We start from the raw sequence: 23,985 nt of genomic DNA on the forward strand, positions 1-23,985 counted from the left end.
AATTCCGCGGAATGCTACAAATTTAGCAAGCAGAGCTGCCGCTGTCTGGAGCTGCTGAAAACAAGTCCAGCATCAAAGCGTCAGCCATGCTTGCCAGTAATTGGCCGTGTAATTGCTCAGGTACCCAAGGCAACGCTTTATATTAAATATTTCACACCTTCTTTTTTTTTTTTTTTTTTTTTTTTTATTTTCTTCTTTTTACATACCCTATGATATATTACTACCAGCAGTATTAGTGTGTTATGATTTTGTATATCCAACATTAAGAATTCGATTAAAGGAGGCTGAGTCCATCTCATCACGCCAAAGACTTTAATTTTGCCCTAATATCGGCCCCCCGTTTCGGCGGCTGCGTGCGTGCGCATGAGCGCGTGGCCACGCGTGCTCCTGTGCGCACATGTGAGCGTCCATATGTGTGTGGGTGAAGTGGATGATATTGAGTCTGACTTCATAAATCACCCAGACACTGATAAACTCCCCATGCACCCACACACCGCTAATGGGCAACCCTTAAGGAGTGTGAGTGTCTCGTGCGGCGTTTGATTCAACATTTATTAACCCCCTCACATGCACACACACACGACACACACACACACACACACACACTCATTTGAGCGCCCACAACCAATACGTTTTGGTGGCGTTGCTAGCGTGAGTTCATAGTTTTGACCCGGCCAGGTTGCATTAATCACCGGCGGCCGCGGTAAGAAATATTTTCGCTTATAGCGCCGCCACGACGGCAGCCTCTTACATTTTCCCAACATTGCTTTCCTTCTCATAACTTACATCCTGTCTCCAACTCCCCACTTCCCATCTCATATCCTGGCACCCCTCCTCATTATAGAGCAATTTTCTCCCCCACATCAAATACAAACACACTCCACGCTTCCGTGTCTCGCTCCTTATACACGTTGGCTCATAACTCCGCTACCTGCTCCCCCTCCGCGCAAGTAGAACCGCGCAAGCCCGAGCGGGGTCCTGCAGCCACATCAGTGATTCATTGGCAGCAGCTTTTTATTATTTCCAAAAAGTTTGCCAGCTTTCCAAAAAAAAAAAAAGAAGAATTTGAAACTTTTTGGGGTGCGCGTTCGGCCGGCTGAGATTGGCGCGGCACCGCTGGGAAGGCGGGGGAGCTGTTTGCCATGCAGATAGTCCGGTCAGTCAGCCAGTCGCAGGAATAGATAGCTCGCGCGGACCGAGCGGGGCTTGGCCGCGCTATCGGGTTTCCTCCCCCTCTTGTCTGTCTGTCGGGACCGCCCGGCCTCGGAGGCCCTGACACCGAGGCACCGTGCAGCCAGCCACGACAGCTGCCACCGCCAGCCTCTAATACCGCCGCCATGCGCCGCCGCCGCCGCCACAAAGAGCAATATCGGCGCAAGCGCGCCATCCTTTGATGCCCTTGTAATGATCTTTGTGTTTGGAGAGGGAAAGCGGGACGATTGGAGACTTGCAGGGTGTCTTTTTTATTTATTTATCTATTTATTTGGGCTTTTTTGTCGTCATTCTCTTAGAACAAAGAGCACCCCCCCCCCCCCCCCCCGCTCTGCTTCGAATGGCCATGATGACACGGAGCAGGATACTGAATGAGAAAGTAAAAGCGAGCCTGAGCGCTATCAGTGCGTGCCGGCGACCTTGTATCGGTATGTCATCGTAACCCCCGCGAACCCGAGACCAGAACCGCCGTTCTCTAATTAGGAACGGCTGATGAAGGGCCGCATGATGCGGGAGCCTCTCCCGGCACGTCTCCATCTGAGCGTGCGGCGCGGTTAAGGGGAGAGTGTCTGAGCCTGGAGAAAGTGCAGGTCTAGCCTTGGTCCTGTTGACGGAGGGGGCGGCACTTCAGAGGCTCCGGGACCCCGTGGCACCAGTCTCTCCAGTCCCCCAGACAGACCGGGAGCATCTGGGCTCTGTCAGCGCCTCTGGCCCCCGCAGACTGCGATCTATATGACGGGGAGGATTGGATCCGGGAGAAGGGGAGGGAAAATATGAGCCAGATTCCTCAGCCTTGCGCAAAAGCCATGCCAGTTAGCATCATAGGTAGCGCGCGCGCGCACACGCCGGCGCGCTCGCGCGGTTGCCGCACTGATAACAGGTCAGAGTGATTAATTTTGCATGATGGGAGATGGAGGCTATTGATTAGAGGCTAACGCCGGAATAAGTCCTCTCTATAAATTGTCCAATTAAGTATTAATTAAAAGTGTGGCGCTGGAAATATTCAAAATAAAATAAATAACACATCACGGCGTATGCAGATTACATTGACAGAAATCATTCCAGAGATGTTTTTTGAAAGCGCTCTGTGATGTGGAGCCGTCGACGGAAGCTGATAGGCGCGCTTGCCAAGACTAATTAATCCATACACTAAATTAGGAATATAAATTGTGGTCCCGATTTAACAAGGTCAGTTTTAACTTCTCACTTTACACTTTATTTAACTGTGCGAGAGGAGGAGGAGGAGGACGAGGGCGGGGCGGGGGGAGGGGAGGGTTGAGCGACGCCCTATCAATGTGTTTCGCTTATTATGATTGACGATTGATGATTAAGTCCTCCAGCTGACACACACCAGCAAAGCCGGTGAGTTGGAATTGGATGTGACACATACACAGTTCTGCGTGTTAGGTAATTCGTTGACGAGGGGCCAAATTCATTTATGGAACAGCGGTATTGGCAGGCGCGGACACTCTCTGCAAAAACAACGATAATCACAGAGGTTTGGCGCGGCGTGACAAGGACTCTTCAGGGAAAGGCCCTTACACGCCGCTTTGTTGGCCGAGACACGGGGGGGGGGGGAGGGCGTGGGGGGGGGGTTAAACATCCGCCGCGAAAACGAGAGCGCTCGCCGGAAGGTGCGCGTGATCTTTTTTCGAGACGGAAATGCCGAATAGAAAAGCGCGTAGAGAAAGCGCCGGACGTGTTTCTATACATTTTTGCCGTACGCGTTTGAGGGGCGGGGAAAAAAAAAACAACAACTAAAAAGTCAGTCGGAGAAATAAAACACAAGAGGGGGGGGGGCTGTTTAATCTCCTTTCGCATTCCCCATTTTTCCTGCTAATGAGCCTTATTGACAATCAAACAGAAGCTGTCATCCCCCAGGATGCAACACTCCCATCCCCAGCCTGTTTGTCATAGTGTCCTGGCAATCAGAGCCGCCTGCAAGACCAGGCTGGCAGTTAGCGCTTCTCACAGCGGCGCTGCCTGAAAATGGCACACTTCCTGTAGAGTTGCAGCTGCCACCTCTGCTACTTCCATTACTTTCTATAGCATGCAGATGTTGTATCAACATTCCCTGCCAAGGGGACTGCAATAACTGCGAGATTCATGCCATGTTTGGGAGGCGCGTCAATTTCTCAAGTGGCACAATTAAAGAGGGAAACGCAAGCACCGGGTTCCTCGCAGGCGCCGAAATCGGAAAAGAGCCTTTGCGCTTATTTCTTCCTTTCTCCGTTCTTTCTTTCTTCGCCGCCGCTTCACATGGGCTCGGAAATCCAGCCCATTTTTTTTTTTTTTTTTTTTACTGCCCTTTTCCTGAGTGGAGCTGTTCTGTGAGCCTTTGTGCGGCGGACCTGTCGTGACCCACAGCGGATATGGAAATGGGGCGAAGGTTTTATGGGCCAAACGGATTGGACACAGTCGAGCTCAGGGGGCATGAATATTGGATGTTATTTCTGCTCCCTTTTTATGTAATCCATTGCCAATACATTATTAATAGATGATATCATATCCAGAAGTACCGGACAAAAGCACTACAGAGGGGCACTATGAAAGGAGCTCTATATGTTGAGACCGCCGCAGTTATTTTATCGCCGCACCCCGACGCTCCCTGACCGGCCCGCAATTTGGGAGTCGTTTTGGGGACGAGGTGAAGTTCGTAAAGGGAAAATAGGTTGAAGGCGGCGGCTAAATCTTGCATTTGCGCATTTGAAATTCACTGAAACATTCATGAAGTATCAAGTGACACCCAAATTCAAGTTTAATGGCTCCTCCAACGCGCCGGGATACTTTGCTCATCCTTAGTTGACTGCGCCGAGTGAAGTGGAAATCGTTGTGCCGATCTAGTTTTCGCTGTAAAGCTGCGTTCCCGGCGTGGCGTTGTGGCAGGGGAGCGCTCGCTGTATTATCAGATGTTTCCCATTCACACACAGACTATTTGAGAAAAGAAAACGAAAAAAAAAAAGGGGGGTCAAAGCCCTTGTTTTGACGTGGAATTGTTCAAAAAAAGGTCAACCCCCTCTTTATGTCCTCTCAAAGTTGCATTCCCAGTCAAAGCAGATGCAACCCGCTACAGTCTCTCAACTCCCCCCCCCCCCCCCCCCGCCCCGCCACTCGCCCTCACTCAGCAGTTAACAGCCAATCCCTAAAAAGACCTCCTCAGCACTTGCCCACCCGGCGGCCAAGATAAACTATTGTCATGCTATTTTAGTTTGATGGGCCCTTGTCCGGACACGCTTAGGCACAAAGGTATGACCACGGCAACATCCATTAAAAGTCAACCTATAACCTCCTCAATAACGGCGACACGGGGAGCGGACGCGTAAGCTAATATTCCCGTTTTAAGGTCAGCCGGAATTGTTTTTTCTCCTGGGAAAGTGCAGATTGATAAAGCGCAAACAAAAAAACCCCTCGTTTCTGAATGCTTGTCCTCCATGGCCCCGCTGAAGGTTTCGTCCCTTTATATCAGGCAACCCAATTCCCAGCACGCCGCGGCCATTGTGGCTCTTTCAGCCCGGCGCTCTCCATCGACTGGCTCATTGTCCGCTCGGCCTTTTGTGCGGGCGCTATCACCGGAGCGCAATCTTTCACCTGAACGGGCCCCGCCGATGGTCACCTAAAGCGGCCGAGTCACCCGTGGAGACGCCGCGATTAACCCGGCCGCTAATGAAGAAATATTTATCGGCGTGGATCGGCTCCAATAAATCTGGCTAATAACGCGGCTCCTCCGCGATAGCCGGCGGAGGCGTTCGATATTACTGCGCAGCAGTTCTAATGCTGAGATTTGGATTTTTTTTTTTTTTATTTATCATTTGTTATTATTATTATTATTATTTTGTAACCTCCCTTTTTCTTTTATAAGTCTAACAATCCACGAGCAGATGTTTGAAGCGCGGCCCCCGGCAAGTCTAGTTTTAAGATCGATATTGCTTTCAATATTTCTCTCCTTTGACAGATAAGCGCTACCGAGGCCCGTCTTGATAAGAGTGGCAAACGTATGGATGTGGCGAGCCGCGCGCTCCCTTTTGATTGCGTGACCCCTTCACCTTTCGCCGGCGTCGGGAGGGAGGCGGCCGCACGCTACGGCGGGGAGGGGCTCCGCCAGGCTCTGGTTATGGGGCATTATTGACCCGGGATTTATAAATATTTAATGCACACATTAAGATCATGGCGGAGGGTGGCCATTAGAGTTCTCCAATAAAGAGGGCTCTCAGAATGATTGAGTGGCGTGGCACAGTTCGCCGGACACAGAGAGGAAACCTGCTGAGACAATCCGAGTGCACCTCCGTCCTGCCCGCGAGCGCTTAAAATTGGCAACAACTGAGCAAACATGTCATTTTTGATTGTACTTTCACCATCGCAACTTGTCTGGGGTTTATTTATTTATTTATTTATTTTCTTCTTGCCTCCACCCTCCTCCTTTTTCTGCTCAGCTGGCTTTTGTTCCCGCCATGGCAGTTTGTGCCTGGGTTTAATTTACAGCCACGCTCCCCGCTAAATGTACACTTTGCGCATTTTCCTGCCCGAGCAAGATTTTCACCATGAATAATAGAGACAGCGGTAAGCAAGGCGATAGATCCGACGCTGTATCCGAAACAGATAATGCAATGTCAGGACGCTATTGTTATCAGACACTTTGGATTATCGAGGGAATGATTTGAGGCCGGGAGGCGATCGCAGCTGAAAATTAAATTGCTCTTTTGAGGGCGTCTGTCCTTTTTTTTTTTTTTGCGCTATCAGCACCCCGCCCCCTCGCCCACCTTCTCCTGACTATCTGCGCGGCGGCAGCGTCCGCGCTCGCCGCTTGACATAATAAGCCGCGATATGCTGATTGGCACTCAGGTTGCCGCCGCTTAATTGTGCGTTAAAAGCAGAGGTGGCCGCGGACAATGTTGCCTTGATGGGAAATTGACATTTTGTGACCCGCTTCTCGCTGCGCGCTTAGGACGCCAGATAAGATGCTCTCTTGTTTTTAGGGAGAACCCCCCCCCCCCCCGCCCACACACACACACACACACACACACACACCCCTAAACACTCCTCTCCTTCTGTATGACCCACTTGATGAGTATAGATTTCACAGTGCCCCCCCCCCCCCACCTCCTTTCAGCTCGCAAACTATAAGGGGTTCAAAACGATAGCAGCTCTTATAGACAAAGGATAACCTTGCGCTTTCAATGTATTGATTCTTTATTAACTAGGTGGCTTAATGCAATGAAATGAGGGATTTGAATGAGCCCCATTTGGGGTGCTTTGAATAAGAAGCTGCTTCTGTTTATGAATGACTACAATGAGGCTTTGAAGCGGCAGGAGGATCTCGCAATGTCAGAGCGCTTCGTCGACAAGAGTGGGAGGAAGAGCGGGTTTTGTTTTTTTTTGTTGTTGTTGTTTTTTTTGGTTCCATCTTTTTGCGGAGGTTACGCTTTCCCACGTAACGCGAGATGATCTCGGCTGTGCGCCTCGCGTCCTCCTGGTGGTCCGTTTGAGTGGTTGCTCACACTCAAGAAGTCCACAGTGTAGGGCAACGCATGTGGTATTTTTTTTTTTTTTCTTTTGTTTTTAACTGCAAAATTTTAATAAAACATCATGTTTCCATTCCAAATGTTGACATTTTTAATGTTTCTCCCCTGTAAACACGTGTAAGCTATGTGGCAGAGTCATAAGTGGTGAGTAAAAATGACTTCTTTACATTCTACAAAACAGAAAATAATACAACCACAAATGGAGCCTGTTTTTTTTTTCGTTTGTTTTTTTTTTTTTTGTTATTGTTGTTGGGTTTTTTTTGTTTTGTTTTTTTTTTTATCTCCAAGGTTGTCCCTCATGCACATTAGTCTCTATTGGATCTTAACAACTATCATATGGGTCACAAACAATTTATTTGACAATACAACCAACAAAGTTTTCTCCAAAATGGTCTGTATAGATAATTTAAAATCAATATAAAAATAAACAATGAAGTTTGACTTCCCCTTTAAGAAAAAAACAAAACAAAAACTGGACAAGAGAGTTTCGACGGATTAACACAAGTTTTTGAGAATACACATGAAATATATGCACATTGCATTTCATCAAATACAAAAAAAGAAAAACAAATGAAGGCAACATTTCTTGGCTGAATTATCTGTGCTGCATCACTATATTAAGGGCAATGACGATTAATACATACGTAATGAAAAGCAATATACAAAATTTCAGAGATAAATACATTATTTATAGTTGATATGTTACAAAATTTCCCTCAGTGAGCGCAAGTGTGTGTTGGAACAGAAATATGACAATGAACTACTTTACGCCTACATTCTCAATGGATTTGCTTTTTTAACTTTTTTTTTTTTTTTTTTTTTTAGACTTTTTTTTTTTTTTTGGTGTGTTGATCTAAAAGAACATGAAAAAGACAGATGTATAAATATTTAGCACAAGTTTGGCAATATCACAATAGTCTACCATTTTTTTTTTTTTTTTAAACCACATATAAAACACATAAGGGAGTTGGAGCTATAGAAGGGAGAGACTGCTCCTCATCAACAAGAAACAGACTTCACAGTAGCCTAGGAATGCATTAATATACAGTGCTAGCAAAAAAGTTGAAAAACATGGCAAAACACACTTGCTTAAAAGGAAGCTCTAGACATGGAAGTACATCATATTCATCAACAGAGCAGTGTTTTGTACACATCAGTGTGCTTGTTGAGTCAAAGAGGAATTTTTTTTAACCATTTGAAGATGATTTTTTTTTTTTTTCTAGCTACAATAAATTACAAAATTTAAGTTAAAATGCAGGAATGAAACATGGTACAACTTGCCCCGCCCCTACTTCCCCCCCCCCCCCCACCCCCCACCCCCACCCTTGTAATTTGATGCTCAATTAACTACATTATATATCTCTTATAATTTCCAGTTGAAACTGTCTTGGCCCCCTGTGTGGTTGTTCCCCCCCCACCCAACCGCCCACCCCACCCCTCACATTTAAAAATACCAAAAAAGTCACATTATAAAGACGCACAACTCTTGTGTGTGGATCTATTAAAAGAGAGTCGGAAGAGGAAGAAAAAAAAAACAAAGAAAAGGAAAGAAAACGCAAATTTCTGAGGCAAACAAGTTCATTGGCAAATGTACTGTACATCAGTGTTTTTAACTGTACAACGGTGAGTCCACAGAGTCCCTTCCAGTATTGAATGTGTGGTCGGTCGGACGGATCCAAGGCCGAAGCGCAAGCCGACAGGTATACAAAATAAACCCTTCATCATCCTGTGTCCTCGTCAAAGGGTGATGGAATGAGGGGGCGGGGAAACAAACAAACCAAAACAAAAGTCCCACAGAAAAGGAAAAAATATGGTTCCTCGTGAGATCCTTTTTCCTTCTGCGGGGTTGTTAAAGTCATTTTGAAAAGATTCGGAACAAGCAGTCGACTATACATGGCACAAGCGCTTTTTTTTTTTTTTTTTTTTCTTTCTTTTTTGCTGTTGTGTGCCAAGAGGGGTGGGGGGAGATTTGGGGGCGTGTCCCGTGAAAGTGGTAGACTGGTGCTTGAGATGACGAAAGTGCATTTTTACATTGGTGGGACGACGAGGCCGGACATGGCTGAGAAAAAGAGGAAAGAGGTGATTAGTCTATCAAGCTTCAAATAGTTGTGGAAATAAATGCAATGAAATAGTGCGTCTACGTGTGTGTGTGTGCGTGCGTGTTTGGTTGCGTCTGCGTGTACGTCGGCCGTTTCCTGCGAGTGTTTTGCCTGCAGCCGCGCGCCCCCCTGGTGGGCGAGACTTTGTTAAGCTCCCTCCTGCTCCGACGTTTCAGCGCCCCGGCACGCCGGCCGCCTTGCTTACGTGCGATCTTTCCACTCGGGCGTCGCGGCGGCGGCAAACGGCGGCCGGCGCTCCGGCGGGGTGAAGACCAACCGGCGCGGTCGCTTCCCACCATCCGAGGTTTTCTCCCACTTCCCTAACCCCAACGTCCCTCTTGACGTATGACGACGATCTTACGCCGTTCTCGGGGAAAGATTAGCCGCGATCAAAGGTAGCTTGCGCGATTGTAGCGGGACCATCTGCTCGGGGCGTCATTAGCGACTGCACCTCACCCGGAGAGTTTATATATGCGCCACTTTTCGCACGTTTTAACAATTAGCCGACTACTGAACTGCCGGGAATGATATATTATTATATCGCTGGGAGTGTATTTGTAGAGTCATGGTTGGAATGCTTTTAAGTTTGCCAGCGCAGATGATGGCGAGGCATTGCTCATTAATTTCTGCACAACATGTATTAATAAGTATGAACGTGTTGCGAGATGAACTTTAATTTCCCACTTCATTAAGCCCAATGTTATTAATCTTGGGGCGCGCACGCGACGGCTTTGCTTGTTTTCAAACCAATCACGTCGGTGGTGACGCGCGCGCGAAACCTAATAAACATAATTACCGAAAACAATTCTGCCGAGCGTCTTTGTCGGCGGGGAATCGTCCTTACCAAAGGGCGGCGAGGGTGCGCGTCGGCGTGCGTCGGGTCCATATGTAAGATGAGTCAGATGAGTGTGTGTGTGAGTGGTGTGTGTGCGTGTATGCGTGTGGGGTGTGTGTGTGTGTGTGTGTGTGATGTGTAAATTGGCCTGTCAAAATGCATATATGTGTAATGATTAATCCCTCACCAAACCGGACAGAGGCCTGAGCAGCAGTATCTGACCAGTAGTCCGTAGGGAAAGGATGAGGGGGTGAGGGGGGGCTCACCTTGCAGTCCGTTGCCGTTGGCGCTGGTGCAGGAGGGGGGTGGGGAGGCCTGGGGTCGGACCACAGGGGCGAAGGCGCTCTTTTGTTTAACTGCGGAGACGACAGGGAGGGAGAGGGCAGGAGGGCGGGTGAGAGTGAGAACGTGCTGTGAGTAGTGCTTAGAGAGGGAGAGGGCAGTTGAGGTAAGGCTGGGCTAGTGTTACTTCAGGGTCGGGGTCAGGGAGGCGGGGGGGGAGGGGGGCGAGATCAGTACTTACAGGCTCCTACGCTCAACTTTGTCGGGCAGAAGACATTTGAAATACTCATGCAAAATATACTGGAAATGGATTGACCAAGAGTGCTACTTACCTTCTGACTTATGTCTGAATTGTTGTCATTGAAATGAACACGTCGTTCGCAACTGGTAAAGCTCAGCGGAGTGAAAAAGAAAAATCCGGAAGATCGTTCCTCAACAGTTTTATGGAAAGTCGCTTTTGGGGTAATCCCTAACTAATAGGGGTGTAACAAAAAGTGGCGTGAACTGGAAAACCGTTTTTTTTTTAGAGAAAAGAGGCGTGGAATCGAACCGAATCGGATGTATCGGATCATCATACCCTATCAAACCGGTATGGAATCGAATCTCGCCGAATCAAATCGCTCCGCTTTCAAATCGAACCGTCCTCGAATCATTCCGCACCTAACGTATCGAAAACCGTACGGAATCGTCTTTTGTGGAGGGATGCACACCCCTACTAGCTAACAATGAAACCGAGCGTCCTCACTCGATTTAATTACGTGTGGCTTATCAGCCGAAGAATGCGTCTCGCGTCTGAAGGTTCCCCCGGATTCGACTCCCGAGACTTGCGTAGGATCCCGCAATTGAACCGATCCCAACCGCAAAAGCTGCCAACCGTCCAATTTCGGGCATTGCATGTCACGCGGAAATCGATGAAAAAGCATCTTAATCGTAACTACGTGTGTTCCGAGAAGCGCGAGCCACCGAAGGGACGGTAATACATTAGCGGCGGCGGCGGCGACGTTCTAACCCTGTCGCGAATGACTCATTGAGGCGAAAACAAAATGTGGGAACCGGAATTCAATCAGCGGCGGTTTAACGCGGCGGCGATAAGCGACTCACTTCCATATGGGGAGTTGGCAGAGGATCCGTTGAGGAACCCCGGGGAGCTTGGCACTCCCAGGTTCATGCCGGCATTGCCGTAGCCATTCATGCTGTTGCTGACGGTGTTGTAGCTCGACTGTTGTGGGGTGCTGCTGGAGATGTAGCCCCGGGGGGACACGCTGCTGGTGTTCCGGCTGTAGCCCACTGCATAATGAGGACGGGGGGGGGGGGGGGTTCGGTAGAGAAAAAAAAAAAAAAAGGACACTTTGTTCATTGTGCTTTTACCAGTGAAATTTACAGCTGCAATCAAATATTTTTTTTTTTTTTTTTTTTATATTAGCTCACACTGCAGATGGCACTTTAATAAGAACAGAGGTTTGAACTTAATTGGCGCCTTTAACAGGCTATATTGTTCTGGGGTAGGAGCGGTTACTCAAAAATGTGGATTTCCATCCATTTGATTTTTTTAATGAGCGGAGGGGAAAAAAACAAAACAAAAAAAAGTAGTCTGCATTTCCCCCCCCCCGCACGACCTCTTTGGGCTGCTCCCCTGACCGCACGTTTGAGAGCCACCCGGCAGCACATCGCGTACCTTGGTCGTTCCCTTGTGACTCAGACACGTTGACTGCTAGCTGGCTGCTGAAGGAGTTAACTCCCATCATGCCGTGGGAGGCTGTGTTGGCGAGAGAGGGGATCTGGTTGTGGTTGCGGGGAACGCTGTACAGGGCCTCGGCGATGTCAGCTGCCCTCTTCAGAATGATCTCCTGAGAAGCGCAGAGAGGGAAGGCAAAGGTCTGTGAGTTTCCTTTTTTAAAGCGCCGCCGCCGCTTTGATGCCCGTGTTCGCGGCTATACGGCTGCGCTCGCATCTCGCTCCAGATATAGTGGGTGCGAAGATCCACCCCACCCCCCCGCCCCCTACGGTGATGCTCCGGGTAAATTTCTCATTTATTTTAGCCCGCCGCTGCGCGGATACAGACCTGATTGTTGTGGGGCATCCCGTACAGGGCCTCGACGAGGTCGGCCGCCCTCTTCAGTAACACCTCCTGATGAAGGAAGAAGCGCGAGAGAAAATGCTCAAGAGTCCACACAAGCCATGAAGAAACATCACACGGCGGTGCCACGCAAGGGCTTTCCTGGCCGGCAAAAAAAAAAAAAAAAACAAAAAAAAAAAAAACCCGATGGAGCGCTGCTGTTTTAAGAGGCGCCCGCGCCTTCATTTACACACTACTTTACTCCTCCCATGCATGCCGAGCGGTGAATAATGTTCCCTATCTTAATTAAACCGGCACGGTGCTTTAAAAACAACACCTCGCGCCCGATTCCCGGGCTTCCAGAGTTCAGCGCCGAGGCCCCTCTCCTCAGAACAATAAAGTGAATTAGCTGCGGGTTAATCTAGTTCTGTTGTAATGACATTAAGGAATTTTTCAATTAACCTCTTTGACTGGCTGCTAGCAAAGGACTTCACAAATGACTTCCCATCCAGCAGGAGCTGGGTGCCGGTGCCTTCGGGGACACTGATGCTCGGGATGTGGTCTTATCCATGTCTGCACGCTCGCCCCCGCTTGACAATGCGGATTAGCCGTGTCGCTTTGGCTTCTTAACACCGAGAATGGGTTGGCCCCGGGTATCCCGGCCCCGGCCCGGTCGGTCCCGCGCCCGTTCCGAGCCGCGGGCTAGGTGGCGGGCTTTGGAAGCGCTTGTCGCGTCTTGATCTTCTTCTTTGAATTCGCCACTTACAATTAAATCCCTCTCGAGCAAAAGCAGGCTGCTCTCTTTGCTTTTCTAATACGGGAGGCAATATGCTCGAAGGCAAAGCCTCTTGTCCTTTTTTTTTTTTTTTTTTCCGAGCGCTTTCGGTGCGACGGAGGCAAGTGGCGGGCGCGGCTCGCGGGAAGGAAACGGCGCCGCGTGTTGTCACCTTGCCGTAAAAAAAAAAGCGCCCATTTGTTGACCGGGGCTCTCAGAACGCCGCTTGAAAGCGATGCAAAATCTGTCAGCGGAAACATCTCAGATGGCGCTTGTTTTCTTCACCCCCCCCCCCACCCCTCCCCGCCCCGCGTTCACTGTTTTCTTTTGCCGGCCTCGGTAATTTGTCTGAAGTGTTCCACCGCTTGGCGATGGCGGCGCGGGGATTAAGACGGCAGCTGCCGTAAATGAATGTAAACACAGCCTTCGGTGCCTTCAAACGGCGGCCCCCAACGCTTGGCCGACGTTCGGCAGGCCGGCGCGTACGCGGCTCCGCCGTGTTTACGGCTCCTTTCATCCGGCGGAGCGCGTCTAGCGCAGCCCTTGATTTATCAAGATGAATCACCGTAGAAGCCGCTTCCAGCGTGCGCCGCGCTTCCTTATAGAAACATATCGCTTAATCCAGCCCAAGTTACCGGATGGGTGGTTCTTAGAATGGGCATTTACCTCTGAAATTGGCGTGTACGCGCAACGTTGCATGCATCTAGTTTGCATACAAATAAAGAATTACGGTTGTCGCGAGGCAGGTAGGCTAAATGAGAGGACCAGCTGTCTTGATGTGTTCTCATCAGGCAGAACAGATTCCTCCCGCCGCTCGGCGAGTGAGATAAAGTGGCTTTCTTCCCCACACCCCTTTTTTCGCCCGCACTTGATAATTACCAATAATCTATCCTATCATATTTCAAGCTCTCCTACGCGGCTCTCGATTTTAAGCAACAATTAAAGCAATTAAGAGCGTCTCGTACGCCAGCCGTGTTTCATTCCCTGTAAAAACGTCCTCCCGCTCCTTGTCCATATGGCACTTTGCGGCAGTGACATAAGGACAGCTTGGGAGGAGGAAAAAAAAAAATAAATAAAAAATAAATAAAGAGAGAGAGAAGAGGAGGAGAGGAAACGATATTGCCTCTCATCCTTAATCTGTCGTTTACCGCGCGGTGTCTTAACTAACCGAGCCGACTGGCAGGGCTACGCTTAAGTGGCAGCCCGGTCACATCCGAGGATGATGAGAAGCGGCGGCACCCAATCAAGGACGAAGTTTTGTTGTCTTGCGACGAGGCGCCTTCATGCGGATCAGCTCACGCTGCGAATACGATTAGCGCGGAATAGTGTTCCGGGGGCATTTCCATGTAAATCTGAATGCTACTCCAGAATAAGTGTAATTGGCTTTCATGTCATGGAGACATATCAGAACACGCCATGCTAAATTGAAACAATTAAAGGCCTCAAACGATTCCTTTTGTTCGCTGACAAACGCGTGACCGATTTCCGCCGTTCGTCGCCCCGCTTTGCATAAAAGGTCCCGTGTTCAACAACTGTTTAAATGGAGCCGCTCACATGACAGATCACCCAAGATTTAGACGCCGCTTTCCGCCCACCCCCCCCTCCTTGGTCTCGCGCGAGTGGGGGGGGGGGGGGAAGTCATAACAAATGACGCATTGTCATAAAACAAGCGGGAAATGGGGGGTCTGAAAGAGCCCAAATGTGATTCTTAGAGCGGCAGTAGATTAACACGGATGTTGTATTTATATTATCGCAGTTAATAAAAGAGGGCCTAGGTTATGTAGCTCCGAGTGCTAATGCCATTATAAAACTGTAAGGCAATTACTCTGTTAGCTCTAGCCCGAGGTAATGAATGCATTTAGAAGCATAGGGCCATTAGATGAAGGTACTTCAAAGAGCACAGGAAGAGAGATTCATTTAAATACATGGGTAATTGCTTGACATGAGCACATTTGTAATATTTTCTCCTGGCGGATTACGCCAGGAATTGGAAAAGAATGGGCTTATGCTCATTTTGGGTGGTGGGGGGAGGGGGGGGGGGGAAAGTAAAGAATCCAAAGCAATCAGCTTAATAATAAAACAATATTGAGTTTCCACTTTTAATTTCATAATGAATCTAATTTGTTACAGAGGAGAGAAATTGAGTGTGATATAATGTGATATCCAGTCTATTTGTCCATTACTGCCAGAGGGCACAAAATGGTATTATAAATTGTCTTTTTTATATTATGAACAGAAAATTGTTTTATAACAAGATCTTAAAAACGGGGGGCTGGGGTGGGGCGGGGCGGGGGGGGGGGGCAGGTTGAATTCCAAAGTCTCTCTTCACTTAACGCAATGCCCGCAAACCAATCTCCTTTCTCATCACTTGACTGCTCACACTTATTACTTTCATATTCACCCTGGACTTTGCATTGAATTTTTATATCTGCACTCCTCCCACAGGGTCAGACTGTCATCTACGATGTTGTCTTAGAATTACGAGGTAAACTTCAATCAGAGGCGCCCCCCCCCCCTATCCCGCCACCTCCACCACCACCACCACTCCCCCTCCGTGTTTTTTTTTTTTTTTTTTTCTCTCTGTGTAGCAACAATATTAGCGTGCATCCCTCGCTATCCATGAGCACTCCCATATTGGCTTTCTGTCTCCTTACAATTACCACGTGTCTTACTGGTCCCAGGGAGAAGGCTGGTGGAAATCAATAGCGCAGTAATATTATCAACTGGAGGGTGAAGTCATGGGCGGGCGGGCGGGGTCGGGTAGTTTGGGGGCGGGGGGGGCGAGTGGGCTGGGTGTCGATTTGCCTTTCTGCTAATGCACACCCCGCGTCCTCCGGCTTGATCTCCTTTTTATAGAGTTTCCCCCCACCTCACCTGCACCCGCTAATGGCCGCTCTCGAAATGCCGTTTCTGTTCTCATTCCAAATGTACACGCGAAGCCGCAGCAGCCGCCGGCTCTTTTTATTGGGAATGCGCTTTTGACCCCCAGCGCTGACCCTCGGATGGCAAGCTTAACAATGACGAATCACTTGGTGGGATCATTTACATGCCCCCTGAACCCCATATTTGGGTCCATTAGAGAGCAAATCAAATATTTATGTTGTTTATTGGAAGTGCAGGGTTTCATCTCACTCTGTGATTGTTTCATGCAAAGGCTGCGAGACCGTGCTATATTAAGTATACACGCGCCCGGGAAACTAATCTCGGGTCCGGTGTCAAGAGCTGTCTCACTGCCAACAACACTTTGTATTCATGGAAAGAAGTCTGCTTTCTCCGTAATAAAGCTGTGTTTAACAATGCGCCTGTCTTTTTTTTTTTGTTTTGTTTTTTTGGTTTTGTTTTTTGCAAAGACACCGTGACTTTAGCGGATAGAAATAGTGCACCCGCATCGGCCGGGGACGCCCGCCGTGTTAAAGAAAGGCGATTTTAAAGGTGCTTTAGCTTATGCTCGGGGTTTACTAGCTAAAATTAGAGTCACATTTCATGTCAAGGTGTCGCGTCCCGTCCCCGCGGGGGACCGAGTCTAATTGAAACACTTCATATAGCGGCGCGAGGGCTAGCTGCGACGCCCAACTTGTCCGCGTTGCCTCGGTCAAACATCTTTCCGCGAGCGCGCCGTCTGGCCTTTTTATTCAATTGGCCGTCGGACGTTAATGATGTTGCTGTGTTGCGTGCTGGGATTTAATAGATAAGCTCTTCAAAGGTTTTACGGCGTTATTTAAAAAAAAAAAAACTCTTAAGGTGGCCATCGCTTGACTACGCCGCTTTGAATGGACTCACCAGTCGTATTATTACGCTTGACGCATCCGGAACGTCAGTCAGCAAAAATGGTTACCGGCATGGTAGCGATTAGTGACCGGGGGGGGTAGATTTTATCAATGGGGGAAATGGAAGGGGCAAGAGAATCAAAGACGGGAGGGGAAGGAAAAGAATCAAAGAGTTTCGTCTCGGCGGGAGGGCGATCTTCCCGTTGGGCGTCAATATCGCCGCGCAGGAGCGTCGCCCGACCCGACGTGGCTTTCGACCGCGTCGCCCGGGGTTCAAAAGAAAACGATGAGAAAGCCGCGGCGCAGTAACGGTGGCGGCCTTTGTCTATTAGCGGCGGTAAGGCGAAGGGGGTTTTACGGCACAGGGTTCTGTAAACAAAAGATTAAACCAAATCGAGCCGCAGAAAATGAAAGGAAAACATGAGCGGGGTAATGAGGGCGCAGACGTCGTTTCTGACCAGATTACCATCTCCACAGACTACTGGAGAGGAAAACGCCTGATTGAGCTATTTTACCGCACAGAGAGTTTACGCCTCTCCCCTCACACTAAACCAATGCAATTACCGCGCTGGCTAGTGGCTAAGCCACATATGTGAGGCAAAGCTGTTCCTTTTTTTTTAAAGCGAGCGGCGCGCCTCGGCGCTAATGTCGCTTTGTTTCATTCCGGCGCTCGCCGCGTCAAGTCACGGTAAAGGCAGATTTTTTTTTTCGGAGACAGTGGACTGACCTTTGGTAACCTTTCGGGGTCGCCGGGGTGTCTGGGGATGACCTTCTGCAGCCTCTGGAAACCGTAGTCGATGGTGGGCTCGTTGAGGGCTGCGCGAGAAGCGGAGATGAGCGGTTACAACCAGTCGGGTTTTTTTTTTTTTTTTTTTTTTTTTTTTTTTTTTTTTTTTGGTGGTGTGTTTTTCGGGCTTTTTACACAGACAGGAAGAAAGTAATTGAGCAATCTGTTAGCGTTTACAGTACAAAAGTCATTTCAGAATGGCTAATTTCAACAAAACCTCAGGGGTGTCAAATCGTTTTGTGGGGGAAAAAAAAAAAAAAAAAAAGAGAGAGAAGGGGGGGGAAAAAAAAAAAAAAAAGGCGGCGTCTCCGTGGGTGGCGATGGAAAATGACACAGTTCCTCGTGACACTCGTGTCACAGAGTGTTATTCCATTAACAGCCGCGATGACCTACATCAGTGCCGGCATCCTTTGCGAGGGACCCTCCTCCTTTTCTTTTTTTTTTTTTTTTTTTTTTTTTATCTATCTACTGTCGAATATTGACTACAGCTAAACTTCAGAGCGGGCCTCTTTTAATCTAACAGAGCTTTAATAATCTGTGAAAGGCTGTCCACACATTGATCTAGTGTAAGCCGCTGTCATCTCACACTTGGCCAACGACTGTACCGCAACGGAGCGCCCGTGAAATATGGCGGCGGATCCCACCGAGCCATCAATCTTTCCCAGCCCTCAAATAGTAATCTGGAGCATGAGGCATATTGGGCGATGAATCAGGCGGCACAAAGTAAATGAATCATAACCAAGACTTTGGTGAGAGCGGGGCCCGCTTTACGTCTGACAGTCCTAATGGGTAATTGAAGGCTTCCTCACAGCGCCGCCCGCTTCCAAACAATCATGCGTACGCTCATAGGCGGGACCGGGGCGGGGAGGGAGGCGAGCGGTGCGAAAAAAAAAAAAAAAAAAAAAAAAAAGGGGGGGGGGGGGGCGACGACTTAATAGAGAACATCACTTCTCAATGTAGATATCATTTTCAGGAGAGTAACTCCGCCGAGCAAGGCGCTTCATAAATCAATGGCTTTCTACGGAGACTAATAAGAAGTGCCTGCCTCTATTCATTGTTCAGCCTGTAATTTGGACCATCACTCATTACTCAGCATGTCATTTCGGCGGTAACGCCGCACAGCTCGCTGAACCCGCTCGACGCCGCGGAGAGGCAACGCACGTCAAACGGGACGCACGCACGAGGCGTGGAGTCACGCTCGGAACATTTATTGCCCCGCCCACCCCACACACACACATCTAAATACACAACACACACACACACACACTCACTGTACCTTTGTGCTCCACTTCTACAGTAATTGCCAGCCCGAGCGTGATCAAACGCGGCAATTACGCGTTCAAGCTCGGCCGACGCGGGGTGCTAATCGATAGCAAGGATCTAGCGAGTACAGTAATATGCAGCCTCATTTTCCCGGCTCACCTGAGTAACGCACGCCGCTGGAAATCTAATTTGGCAGCTCACCACGCGTACCGAAGGCGACAAAAAAGGGCCCGTCTCAGCGAGTGGACAAACGCCATCTTCCCCTTTAATAAAGGATTGATCGGCCGTATTGATCGTACATGACAAGGCGGCAGCGAGGAATTTAGCCCCCCCCCCCTTTTTTTTTTTTTTTTCCTTTGTTATTTCCAGCCTCATTCTTACCCATGCGCTCGCGCGCGTGCACCTGCCCGGCAGAGGAGGCGCGCACGCGGGGGCCCCGCCAGACCCGGCCGCTCAGCGTGATGTAAATTGTGTATGTGTAAAAAGCACTCCATAATCAGGCCATCCATCATCAGAGGCTGTCAGCGGGCGCTCGCAGGGTGATACATCACGCTCGCCTGTCCTCCGCCTCAGCCGGGGCCTGCTCCGGCCGCCAGGCATGCTGGGAACGCAGCCGGAATGGCGCGCGCGAGCGCGCTACAGGGCCTTGCGCCGATGATAACGACGCCCGAAAAAATGGCGGCGGAAAGACTCGAGGCTTAAGCGCTGACGCGCGCGAGCGGAAGACACGAAGCCGCCCGGGCGCGCGACCGCCGCGCCGGCGCCCTCTCTCATCTATCATGGAGATGATCTTTGTAACAACCCCGGCGTAATGAAATTGGTGACACAGACCGCCATCTGCTATTGATTTCATGCAAATGCTGGTGACAGCTGATGGAGACTTGCATTAGCGCTAAACGGCGCTGTCAGTTGATGAGTTGACAGTTTTGTAGTCGCGGCATGTACGCCGGCGCAGACAGACACAGACAATGTCAATAATCCTGTAAGAGCCGCTGATGATATATACTGAGCGCTTAAACGCAGCCGGGGAAAATAAATGCCATAGCCGCGCGTTGGTAGCGCTGCGCCACAGATTTTTTGTCCTCTGTACAAAGATTTTCTTTCATCCTGATTTCTCCGGAACGATTGTGGGCTTTACTTTTTAATGCCACACACGGTGACAGCATCCCTTCCCTTGTTTGTCTTTTCCGCCAGAGTTTTTGGGGTAGTTTTCCAAGCAGGATTGGTCAGAAATTTGACAAGCGATTTTCTTGAATTCTTGGAGGAGGGGTTGGGTTTGTGTCAAAAATTAAATTTGCGGGTGGGTGAAAGACTTGTGTAAATGTGGAGAAACCAAGGTGTCAACAGATAATTAAAAAGTCTTAAATTCGATTTTCCAAAGTTAGGACCCTGCTTGTCCTTTTTTTTTTTTTTGCATTTAATCCTTGAATCCACTTTTTCACGGTTCTAAAAATGCCACGTTGTACACTATAAAACAAAGACAACTTGTATTTTTTGGAGGCTGAAACCGTCATTTAAGTTGGAAAAACTTTTCTGTAACTTTTCTAAAACAATTCTGTAAAGTCTTATTTTTGTTGTTGTGAAATGCGGGAAAGATCATTTTCACAACAGCAAAACTGTCCAATTTAGTTTCATCGACGTTTGTTGTCTTAAAATTGTGAGTTCACCTCACTTTTTTTTTTGGTGTAGTCTTATAATTCAAATAAATCCAATAATTTAAATCAATATTATATTTACCCTAGCTTGTATGTACAGAAGGTTGATTTAGTTGGAATGTGTTAATATATGATGATACCAGCAAACTGCAATCACTTTAAAAGTCTTTTGTATTTCTTTTGGCTAACAGATATAAGTGCAATATTTCCTCAAATATTTGTTGCCAAAAGGCATGAATGAGAGGTCTCAAAATTGGATCAAAGTGGCCTTTCAAATGTCTTAAAAGTCTCGAATGGGACTTCCTTAAACCTGCAAACATTTCCGTGCGACATTTGCCAGTGAGTCGCGCATTCCCCTCATTGGCAAAAATCTGGCAAAAGCCGTCAATATTTTGTGTGTTTGTTTTTTATTTTTTATCAAAGAAAAATCGAGCTATCGTCATTATTCCACCATATGATGAGCAAATTCGATGGCCGAAATGTGTTTTCATAATACGGTCAAAGTGTGCGGGGAGGACGGGAGGGGGTGTGGTGGGGGGGGGGGGGTGCTCAGCCCATCCTGCCCCCCTTTCCATGAGGGCTTTCAATGGCTGCATGGAAACATGAAACCCTCCACAGACATCCCATAAATCCTTCCCTGGGTGGGGAGTCTAGCCAAGGGGAGGGGGGGGGGGAGGCTGAAGAGGGCAGGGGATAGAGGGGAGCTATGATACGGGTGGCGGCGGCGGTGGCGGTGGATTGTTGAGAGGGGGGGTGGGGGGGGGGGGTCGGTGTTTTGCTGGCACGTTCCAGTCACGCCCGCTTGCCGGCCCGCGGCCAATCAATACCACTTTCCTGTTTTAGAGGTGGGTAATTATGAGGTGGAGAGATTGTGTGACCTCTCACCCCTGCTGCATTACTCGGCTGATATTAAGATAAATTGCCTGATTTTGGGTAAACATATGCTGCAATTCAAACTGTCAGCACTGGTTTGCTCAGGGATAATTTGTATTGATCTCCTGGCTTCTTCCCCATTTTGCTTACTGACCTCACGGATAATTAGAGAAAAAGAGACACGGGGAGGTAAGGCAGGACTTGCATTTGAATACTTTGTAGAGCAGATGAAGAGCACAGGAAAGGTAGCGGGGTGGGGGGGGGCGACATTATGGACTAATAGAATTTTCATTTTCTTGCTCATCTTCTGTTCAAATTTAGACAGGTTACACGGTCTGTTCAATTACGTCGCCGGTGTTTTTTTTTTTTTCTCTCTCACCCCGCTAGTCATACAGATAAGAGATTTAATTGTTTAACGGAGAGCCCCCCGCCCCCCCCCCCCCCCGGTTTAATATCCGCGATTATTAGATTAGATCACGTCTTGTCAAATTCAGCGGATTATGACAAAAAGAGCCGAGCGTCATTCCCGATGATTCTGCCTTTGAGGAATGCCGTTTTGTTTCAAAGTTTTCTGACCTCCTCGCTCTGCTGCGAGCACCCGATCAAGTTTCAGCGTATTGAAGAAATGGAATGCATGACTCGCTGTGCAGCTGCGACCATATCGCTCCCAATTTGCAATGTCGCGCACGCGTACGAGCGCCCGGCCGGACGGGCTCCAGTGGAATTCCTCAGACAGGAATGCCGCACTTCCCCATCTTGTTTTGAACATTTCCTCCAGAAATCCCATTCGTTGTCCCCGACCGTAAACGGCGCAGCCCGCGCCGCCACTTCCCCCCCGACGTTGGCGGTGCAGTGCTGCTCACGCGCCGCCGTGCGGCCTCGCTCCGTACGGAGGCGAATCGAGCACATGTTTCGACCGACACTATCGGGGCATAAACATAGGGAAATGTTTGAGCAAAGCAGTAAATTTAAGGGAAATTGTTCCTTGTTAAGTCTATGAGCCTGAGTGGAAGCTTGCGCCGCGTCCTAGCATTCCTGCCAGCCATTACAGCTTATTACGATAACTCTATCTTTCCAGGAGATAAAAACCTAGCCTTGTTGCCATTTGCCAGCTATTACTTTCGCTAATTATACTTAACTGCTTCGAGCTTATCTCCACTCCTCCTACACCATTGAGCAGTTATTTTATTTTTTTTTTTTTCCCTTTCCCCTTAACACAAATTAGAGGTGGAGTGGGAGTTGGAAAGGGGAGAGACAGATAAACAGCACAGGCAGAAGTTCATTCAAGCGTTATTGCGTTTGCGACTCGTCAAACGGCGCAAGCCGAGCCTCCGAGGCGCCTTTGGCATCTGTCGGGGGGGGGGGGGGACGCGGGCCCAGGGAGAGCGTCGGCAAACGTGCGGCGAAGATCCCGTCGTATTCTGGCTCGGCGGCCAACGGCGACCGGTTCACGTCCGCGTTACCGGTTACGTGCGTCGGGACCCCGCGGCAGGAAACGGCGCCGAGAGAGCAGAAAAACGCGCATGCGTATGAAAACAGCCTTTTCAAAGCAAGCCAAATTGGAATTGTTCACTGCACACCCACGCCAGGCAAACCTCATCTGCTTTGACACTGACCATATCATCTCCATCCACTGTTGCCAGTTACCATTGAGCGATTCCACCTCCGGCAGCCTCAAGATGAACAGGAAATTAAAATTTCAAAGATCTGCAGTTAGGATAAATCAATGGAGAGGGATCAATGTTCATTGAAATTTCATGAACTTTGAGCCGATACAGATGGAAAATACCGAGAGCAGTTGCACTCTGCTGCAGATATTGCTCCTGCAACAGATCAAATGTAATTAACACGGTTAAAAGGGAGCGACGGTACAAGATTGCCCGTCCATAATTTGGCGCCGCCTTCATTTCTCTCGCGTTATTAGAAAAGGGCCAAAGACACCTGTTCGAGCCTCTGAAACGACATCTCCAGTATGTGCGCCGCCTCTCTAAGGACGGCGGCGGACTTTCGCACATTACCGGCCTACAGAAATCAAATGGCTTCCCTTCACAGCTGATTGCGAGCGCAAATTAATATTGTAAAATGAAGATCAATACATGGACGGGGCACGGATCGATGGCGGCTAAATTACGACTGCGTTTTCCCCCCCTCATTCAAGATGAGTTGTGTTTTCCTCCCAAAGTCAATACCACGCTGCCTCCCTCATTCATTTCTCAATAAACTCGCCGATGAATTTCAATCAAAATGCGGCAGTGAAGGAGGGGGGGGGGGGGGGGGGGCGTTCTTTTAAAGCCCGCTGGGTGTGGATGGCTCTGAAAATGGGGCAAGAGGAGGAGGAGGAGGAAGAGAAGTGGGGAAAAGATCCTCGTCTATCAAGCGCCCCCACCTGCCCCCCCCCCCGCCTCGGCTGTCTGTCTTTCCAGTGGCAGGCGACTGATGCTGTGACTTACTGAGGACAATCCATTCTGGGAGCCATTACAAAACACACCTCCAACGACGCGGGGGGGGGGGGGGGGGGGGCAAAAAGTGTGTCCAATTAAAATGAAATCAATGAATACCATCCTTTCGTGTGGGAGAAAACATACAAGCGTGCTTTCATTTTCTCCCACAATGCATTTCGCACAGAGATGTATTAAAAAGGCGAGGGGGGGGGTGGGGGTTTAGTTGGGGATACATGGCCAAGTACTTATTTCAATCAATTTCCCGGAGTCGGATTTCACAGGTCACTTGCTGATAACATGCGGTGGAATAATGCCCGCAGTGTGCTTCTCAAAGCCCACCTGACAAGCTGCCTGACAGTGGGGGAGTGCGGCCACGTGTCACGTCAGCCCCCCTAATTGGACACGAGGAACCTTCCTCTGC

The 23,985-nt window shown here is 49.0% G+C and overlaps 1 protein-coding gene across 3 annotated transcripts; it reads right to left on the reverse strand.

The window, feature by feature from the left end:
* Nucleotides 1-6,804: 6,804 nt before the first annotated feature.
* Nucleotides 6,805-17,445, reverse strand: LOC147140079 (transcription factor COE3-like). 3 transcript variants are annotated; one of them, XM_086044718.1, is made up of 6 exons: nucleotides 17,273-17,445; nucleotides 12,010-12,075; nucleotides 11,623-11,794; nucleotides 11,049-11,234; nucleotides 9,853-10,021; nucleotides 6,805-8,790 (listed from the first exon to the last, which is right to left on the reverse strand). In XM_086044718.1, exons 2-6 carry the CDS (start codon nucleotides 12,025-12,027, stop codon nucleotides 8,619-8,621), a joined length of 717 nt encoding a protein of 238 aa, XP_085900844.1. In that variant the 5' UTR covers nucleotides 12,028-12,075; nucleotides 17,273-17,445; the 3' UTR covers nucleotides 6,805-8,618. The 3 variants fall into 3 exon arrangements, with proteins under 3 accessions (XP_085900844.1, XP_085900845.1, XP_085900846.1); XM_086044719.1 differs by having other exon boundaries at nucleotides 8,644-8,790; nucleotides 9,932-10,021; nucleotides 17,273-17,426; XM_086044720.1 differs by lacking the exon at nucleotides 9,853-10,021 and having other exon boundaries at nucleotides 8,644-8,790; nucleotides 17,273-17,433.
* Nucleotides 17,446-23,985: the final 6,540 nt, after the last annotated feature.

The sequence above is a fragment of the Filicampus tigris genome, chromosome 11 (genome assembly GCF_054856515.1).
Source record: "Filicampus tigris isolate MCC_2025a chromosome 11, RoL_Ftig_1.0, whole genome shotgun sequence".
Lineage (NCBI taxonomy): Eukaryota > Metazoa > Chordata > Actinopteri > Syngnathiformes > Syngnathidae > Filicampus > Filicampus tigris.